The sequence below is a fragment of the Sclerotinia sclerotiorum genome, genomic scaffold (genome assembly GCF_000146945.2).
Source record: "Sclerotinia sclerotiorum 1980 UF-70 scaffold_1 genomic scaffold, whole genome shotgun sequence".
NCBI classification, from domain to species: domain Eukaryota; kingdom Fungi; phylum Ascomycota; class Leotiomycetes; order Helotiales; family Sclerotiniaceae; genus Sclerotinia; species Sclerotinia sclerotiorum.
The window spans coordinates 1,212,277-1,220,401 of NW_001820835.1; the positions used below are offsets into that span (position 1 = coordinate 1,212,277).

Consider the following 8,125-nt stretch of genomic DNA (forward strand, 5'->3'; position numbering starts at 1 on the left):
GATTTGTGGTCAACTCAAAATTATGGGCCATATCCATATATTCTGGATATCGGATGTCATGGAATGCCTGTGCCATGCGAAAGTGCCACCGGACCCTCCGTTCGTTTTGAAATTTCAATTTGCAACTTCATTTCTATCGACGACGAGCATGCAATTTGAAATGTCTCGGTTATGCAAGTATGCAGAGCCTCGATTCTTTCGATGGACTCATTACATAGCCACAGGCTTTTCAGACACCGAACAATGCCCGCTCTACCAAAGTTCCAGCCTTTGGTTGGAGCATGAACTTGCAGGATATTCGAAACGACCAGGAACACAACAATATGAAGGAGGTTAATAATACCTAGGTACAGGCACTGGTACCAGCATATTGGTATCCAATACCAAACTCTTATTATTCTTTCGCTCAGTGAACAAGACCAGCTGCAAAGAATTCGAATAAACGTTATTATATTACGGCCATGCATGGTGTAATTATGATGCAATTCTTTAAATGCAGTATTCGAGTAGGTGCATTTCCATTCAAGCAGCCCAAGATATATGGGGTTTCTAATTTCGGAGTTACTATGGGTATAGAGTGGCTTCTACTTGTTTGCTCATTTTAGTCAAATTAAGATTACTCGGTAAGATCTTACAATTTACACTATCAGTTCATCAACCGTTACCCTTCAAAGTTCAACGGCGCCAGTTGCGCTACTGATAAAGATAAAGGAGAATTTCCGTTATGCAGGGGTATCAGACTTTCATGCACCAATCAGAGTGTAAGATGAAAGGGTCATGGGTGTTACTCACTTCCCCTTGTCGTCTATTAGGATTCTTATCTTTTTAAATATATAAGAATATGTCCTTCTCAGAATAGTTTTTTCAATCGCAAATTTGAAAGCAACTACATTGAAAGTCAAGCTTTCTAAATAAACTATTCAATCATGCGTTCCTTTGCAATCCTTTCCCTAGCAGCTTCTTTGCTAGGAAGCGTCTCTGCTAGCCCTACTCTAATTAGCCGTGCAACTTCATTCAACCGCACTGTTGCTCCATCTGGCGCAATTGTCGTCGATCAGACTGGCAAACTCAGCGGTTCATACACCACAGTCCAAGCCGGTATTGATGCATTAGACGCAGACACTACCGACAATCAATACCTTTTCATAGCTCCCGGTACCTACTTTGAGCAAGTTTACCTCCCACCACTTGTATCAAACCTTACGATCCAAGGTTATACCGAAGATGCTCGTGATTATTCAGGTAACCAAGCAACCATCACCTACAACCTTGCACTCATCAACACCACCTCGGATGATTTAACCGCCACCTTCCGCGCCCACAACAACAATACCAAGGTATACAACTTGATCATCGAAAACACATTCGGTCACATCAACAGCAATGGACAAAATCTTGCTCTCTCTTCCTACGCCACCAACGTCGGATTTTACGCAACTCAATTCTGGGGATACCAAGACACCGTTCTCGCAGAATCCGGTTTCCAACTCTACTCCAAATGTCTCATTGTAGGAGCCATTGATTTCATCTTTGGTGAGAAAGCACTCGCCTGGTTCGAAAAGAATGATATCCGCACGATTGGAAAAGGTTCCATTACTGCCTCTGGACGTAAATCCGCAGATGTCAATTCTTGGTATGTTATCAACAATTCGAACATTGCCAACCTCAACGATACTCTTACACCATACATCAACTATCTCGGAAGACCATGGAGAGATTTCGCCAGAGTTGTTTTCCAGAACAGTTACTTGGGAAACAACATTGCCGCGGCTGGTTGGGATGTATGGAGTACTTCGACACCACAAACCGATAACGTTACTTTTGCAGAGTGAGTTTTCTTGTATTTTCGTATTTTCAAATTGGAATGATTCACTAACAACCTTTCTAGATTCAACAACTGGGGTCCAGGAAGTCAATGGATGGGAGGACTACCAAGAGCTATTTTCGGCTCTCAGATGAATGGTGCTATTGGCATTACTGACGTCTTGGGTCCTGATTTCTACAATGAGTTTTACTATGATGCTACCTACATGATTTAATCAACAGGGATGATTTATATCGTGGGTCAGATCAAGTATAACTTATTGTTTTTTTTTTTTATAAAAAAAAGTAATTTTTGTAATTTTTTATATTATATTGGGAAAGTTGGAAAATGGAGTTTGTAAATATCACATATACCATATACATATATATATATACCTAGGTGGAGAATAAAAGCTGGGAAAATAAAATTAATTGGGTGCTTTCAGTTTATGGATTTTCTTTGTGCTTTTGATGGGATTGTGACTGTTATTAGGTGATCATCTAACTAGACTATGGTATAGTATCATACCTTTTATTCTCTGAAATATCGAAGTATCCTCAAACCAGCTCTTGATTGATTGATTGATTAAATTAACGTCTACACTGAGTCTATGACTATCTAAGACGGCTAGGAGCTTTGTAGGCTTCTAACAATAATAAATGAAGGGTAGCTGGCCTTATTCGACCATAGCTAATACAGGTTGGGGAGATTGAAAGCCTCAATCTTCTAATGTTTGAATGGGGGAAGTGAAAACTAATACTAGGGCACCAAGCCCGCCTTACAGATACTCTCGTATTCAAATAAGAGGAATAACAAATGAAATGTAATGAAATTTGACATTGGGGTGATTGCCCAAATTGACCAAATTGACCAAATTGACTAAATTGACCAAATTGACTAAATTGACCAAATTGACTAAATTGACCAAATTGGCCATAATTGATCAATTCAATCACAATCTCAATCTTCCGGTCCACCCTCTTCTTCTCCGCCTTCTTCCTCTTCTTCTTCATGCATTCTATTGAGATGCCATGATCTGATAGCTATTCTCGTCGCCTCGATAAATTCGAGGGTCTTGATGATTCCTGCTTTAGTATGAAGCAGATATTTTATAGTAGATCGGACTATAGGGTTATCTTTATTGAAGGTTTTCCTTGTTGTTTTATATATAGAACAATTGAGTAGAAGATAATCAAGAGATTCCTTTCCTTTATATTCACAATTATCATTAAAGGAGATTCCGAATCATTTCAAATAAGATTTGAAGTATCCGTATCCAATTTTGAATTAGAACAGAGCACAGATTGTACTTCTTTTGATGTTTCCTGGAACTCTGATTTTTGAGCTGATCTTCCAAGAGTAGTTTCTTGAATATATTGGCAATAGTTGATGAAAATTGTTAGTGTTAAGGATAACTATCCAGTTCTCTGATTTCATTCTTTTTATATCTATTCCAATAAAGACATAACTAGTTTCGTGAGATGAGGATAGTATTTTGGTCGCCTCTTTTGCAAGAGAATTAGCTAGCTTATTTCCTTGTATAGATATATATCTAGGGACCTAATTGAGAGAGATTTCGGCTCCTTTATTTTGAATAGCTTCTACAGCTTTTATAGCTTTGATTTGGTATGATTGACAAGGTAAATCGGAGGGGGTTTTCAACCAGAATAATCCTGCTTGATTATCTGAGTATATCTTGAACTTGTTTCTTGGTTGGGCTATTGAATTTGCGTATTCGATCGCTTTAGTAACTCCTAGAAGCTCACTATTGTAAACAAGCTGATTCACGCCTATGTTGATAGTCTCTTGATGTGAAATTCGGTCATTTGGTAAGATAACCGCTATCCTGATCCCAATCCTTATTCTCTCTAAAGTGGATAAGGCATTGGTGTATATTGTAATGGTATTTTTGCACCTATATTTGAAAGCCAGATTGTGGATCATCGCAGTTTCTTTTTTTCCTAATTTGCTGATATTGATTTTATATAGAACTTCTTTCTTTCAAGGAGGAAAGTAGAAATGATGGATTCCTTCTAAAGTGAGAGGATCGAAGTCTTTCTGAATTGAATTTTTGATCTTTTCGAATTGAGTAGATTTTAATTGCTTTCTTTGAGGGATTGTGTTGACCTCCTGGGATCTTGGCAGCATATGCATATATAGTGCATATGCATATAAGGAGCAAACAAAACTCAACTTTTAATTCATTCTTTCCTTTTTGGTATACTGTTTGTGTTGGTACGAGAAGGATACGGAAGACGTAGCACCCACGGATTACGTAGGTCCTGTATGTCTAATTGTATTCTGTCTAAAGAGCTAGCTACATATTGAAAGTAGTAAGTCTTATATAGACTTACTAAAAGAGCTAGTCTCTTTCGCGTTCGCTTAGTTCTTTATTACAGTAGTAATTGAATTGAAGTCATTCACTTCGTTCACACAGTTACCGTAATATCTACCGAATACTTTGCAGAAGAGTGAAACTTGCTAAAAGCATCCCCCTCATTTAAGAGTTCCTCTACTGCTATAATACTGCTCTTGTATATTCGTAGAGCAAAATGCCAAAAGCATCCCTCTATCCCTAATCCACCCATATCTCCATTAACCTCAATAAGACTTTATCACAACCTTTATATATTCTCGATTATTCCCCTTAATCACCTATAAACTTCCAATCCAGTATACCTGCAGATTGTATGTATTATTGGATCATGAAAATTCTGCATGCTAACGCCCCAGAGATGCCCTATCAATCACCAGCACAACGCTTTCCTTCTCAGGCTTTGCTCCTATACAGATTCGTAAAGGCAATCCGCTTTGAAATGCTCCTTAAAGCAATTCTCAGACTCTGCATCCCACTACAGATTCGTAAAGGTGGTTCCGCTTCGAAATCCGTCGTTGTTTCGTTGATTGTCAGGTAGTTTTCATCTTCATTCGACTGATAGTCCTCTGTTCCGGGCCAAATTCACAATACCTTCACTCCCAGTACCGCTCCTTTTTAAAGCACGACCTTAGCCCAGCTTCAGCCTGATTCAATCTTGGCTCTGTAAGAAAAATTACAGGTTCGTAGGATGCACCACGTACAGGTGTTGAATCATCGCATCCCACCTTTTTAGATTCAATGATCAGAAGGAAAAGCCAATTATGTATATAGGAATAGAAGATATACAGGTATTTGTTACGTGATTCAAATTACTGTTAGCAACTAGAGGCGCGTAAGAATTTAAGTGGCTCGCACTTGATTTCTGTATTTGGTCTCGCTTACTTAAGTAGCTCGTCTTTGTTATCTTTTCTCTTTGTTTCCATCATTATCTCTACATTCTTTTATTTCCATTTTTATCGCCATCTCTACATTTCTCTCCATTTCCATCACATAATATCTATTACGAATATACGATCACCATCTTCCTATTGCTACCCTTATATCGCTTTATTTTCATCGCACAATATCTCTTACGAATATACGACCACCATCTTCCTATCGTTACCATCATATCGCCTTATCTCTATCGCATAACATCTGTTACGACTATACAAGCACAGTCTTTCCAACCAAACTGCTCCTATATTGCGTTGTGTACAAGAGTTGTATCTTGCAGTCTCTGCTGTTTAGAAAAACCCTGGCGGCGGTTACGTCCTTACAGTCTCTGCTGTTTAGAAAAACCCTGGCGGCGGTTATGTCCTTACAGTCTGCTGTTTAGAAAAACCCTGGCGGCGGTTATGTCCTTACAGTCTCTGCTGTTTAGAAAAACCCTGGCGGCGGTTACGTCCTTACAACAGCTACTGTTTAGAACAACTTCAACACGATTCATATAGTAGCTTTTCTTGATCACTTCTACATCTCATTTTGTCCGATGAGTCAAGGCTGCTCTATAGCCTGGGTGGGTGGGAAGCACACATAAAGTGTGGGCTAGCATTATTTTAAATGCAATTATTCTTTAACTACGTTTCATTGCTAATTATAATCATAGGGCTAAATATGTCGATAGCGGTTCCGATCAAAAATCTTCAGCTAAGGGGCCTTCTTCACGAGAGGGTATTTGTAAAATGGGTAGATGAATCAGGTAAAACATTCACACTAGGTTCTCGCTTGCATGACAACAAGCAGACACCCGATTTTTTCATGGATGCATATTGTGATACGGAAGGACAGATTCATATTCACTTTAAGCTTCAGGTGTTTGTTATGCTTGGCGGCAAGAAAAAACAAAGAGATATATTATTGGTTGTTCCTCCAGATGCCGATTTTGCAAATGCCTCTACACCTTGTCCAATATCAAGCATCGATGGTTTATCTCACGACGTGTCTACTATTCACGAAGCCGGTTTAAGCAATGCACAGCATGTTCTCCTTATACAATTCAATCTCACTACGAAGGGATTCGTCGTTACGGAGAAGAGGACTACTCCAATCAGACCTCACACTATGACTACAAACACGTTGATTCGTGGCCTTGAGTCTCTGTCTAATACCAAAATCTTCAGCGTATACATCAGGCCAAGTACTTATGCGAAAGTGAACTTAAAAGAACTTGGTATGCATATTAGCAAAACTGCAACCGATGCACGCAAAACCAACTTAAAGGAAATGTATATTCAACAAGGGGCTATGTTACTAGAATGGAATAAGATCGTATATAAGGAGGAACAACGCCCAATACCGCCACCATATGCTCAGCCATGTCCGGAAGTGCAGGTTCCTCGGTCACCACCCCTGTATGCTCAGCCATGCCCGGAAGTACAAGTTCCTCGGTCACCGCCTCTATATACTCAGCTATCTCCAGAAGCGCAGCTTTCTCAGTCATCACTCGTCATTTTCAAAGAAACGATTGAAGGAACACCGCCTCGATCTCCAACTAGTTCCAACTGTATATCGGTCCATGGCATTTTCTCTGGCTGTGAAGAGTCATCAGAGTCGTCAGATAGGAGAGTGAACTTGGACGACATCGAAAAGGATATCAGAATAGACTTCAATGTAGATTCGGATGAAGAGCTTGCCAACTTGGACGACATCGAAAAGGATATCAGAATAGACTTCGATGTGGATTCGGATGAGGAAGAGCTTGCCAAGGAACAGTTTGCCAACTTGAATTCTCGAGAACTAAATCAGCAATTCGATTATGATTTAAAAGTGTCACAGATGCTTAAGTCGAAGTTGGAGAAATGGATGGAAACAGTACTACCGATAAACTTCAATGTTCACCATCATACACGTTTAACTACTAAGTTGTCAATTCTTGGTAATTGTGTCCGTACATCAAATACTAGGATGTTTGATGTTACTTTACTTTGGTGCTTTGCACTGTTTTTGTACGATCCACTCGATTCCGATCTGATAATACTTTCGGGTTATGGGAGAAGAGAAATTCATGGCTTATTCGAGATATAGCGGAACAGATTCAGTGGGCTGATGAAATGCGCTATAGTGCTGAGATGAGTTTGTCGTTGTTGGGGCATTTTACAAAGCTGGGTCAAGCTGCTCGTACTGTTGCTCTAGACCCTACATATAACAAAGACGTCTATCTTAAACAGAAAAGTGTTTTTATTACTTATGTATTAGCGGAGTTTGGCAAGCCGGGTAGGAAACCTGTTTCTCGAAAAAGATTGGGGACTGATAGCATTGCGTCTAAGCGGGTAAAAATGTAATTAGCAACAATCTTAGTCGAGGCTATCAAGCTCACATACAAGGTCCTGAAGCTTTGGCCCTAAGTAAGATTATTGTTCACATGCTCGGCCAAGCGGCCTTACCAGCTTACGTGACTTACATGGCCCGAAACGTTGTACACTTAAAAGAAAAAAGCATATAATTGACACATAGATAACCTAGGTGCATCTTGATTTACCTTACTGTTACGAATGCTTATCTTCTGAGTCACGCGGAAGTGGTCAGGATCGTTAGTTACTAGTAGTCGGCGACTAATAGTAATTATCGTAGGTTTATCGTTGAAGCAATCACACCCCCAATCCCACTCCATCTCCCACCTTAAAACGAATCCTCAATCCCCAAAATAAAACAAATCAAACAAATTAACAACGTTATCATTCTACCTCCCTTCCCATAAACCCAACACCCAACATCTAACATCTCAATTCCAATTCCAATCCTCTCCCTCAAAAACCACTCCTCAACCACCCCTTACCCTCTCTCCACCCCACCCCATAATCCATCCCCCTTTACCCTTTACCCTTACCCTTTAGCCCTACCCATTCTCCCCTTCCCAATCCCCCCCCCCTTACCCCATATCTAACCTTCTATCTAACCCATCCACCCCCTAACACTCACCACACGCCTCTAACCATAACCATATACCCCCTCCTCTTCCCCCT

At 40.0% G+C, this 8,125-nt stretch overlaps 3 protein-coding genes across 3 annotated transcripts; 2 read left to right on the plus strand and 1 right to left on the minus strand.

The window, feature by feature from the left end:
* Window positions 1–926: 926 nt before the first annotated feature.
* On the plus strand, window positions 927–2,039 carry SS1G_00468 (hypothetical protein; the record flags this gene model as incomplete). The annotated part of the gene is made up of 2 exons (XM_001598330.1): window positions 927–1,828; window positions 1,889–2,039. The coding sequence occupies 2 exons, from the start codon at window positions 927–929 to the stop codon at window positions 2,037–2,039; spliced, it is 1,053 nt and encodes a 350-aa protein (XP_001598380.1).
* A 725-nt stretch (window positions 2,040–2,764) lies between these two features.
* On the minus strand, window positions 2,765–3,241 carry SS1G_00469 (predicted protein; the record flags this gene model as incomplete). Its single annotated transcript, XM_001598331.1, has 2 exons — window positions 2,765–2,892; window positions 3,115–3,241. The coding sequence occupies 2 exons, from the start codon at window positions 3,239–3,241 to the stop codon at window positions 2,765–2,767; spliced, it is 255 nt and encodes an 84-aa protein (XP_001598381.1).
* Window positions 3,242–5,777: 2,536 nt separating this feature from the next.
* Window positions 5,778–7,187, plus strand: SS1G_00470 (predicted protein; the record flags this gene model as incomplete). The annotated part of the gene is made up of 1 exon (XM_001598332.1): window positions 5,778–7,187. One exon carries the CDS (start codon window positions 5,778–5,780, stop codon window positions 7,185–7,187), a length of 1,410 nt encoding a protein of 469 aa, XP_001598382.1.
* Window positions 7,188–8,125: the final 938 nt, after the last annotated feature.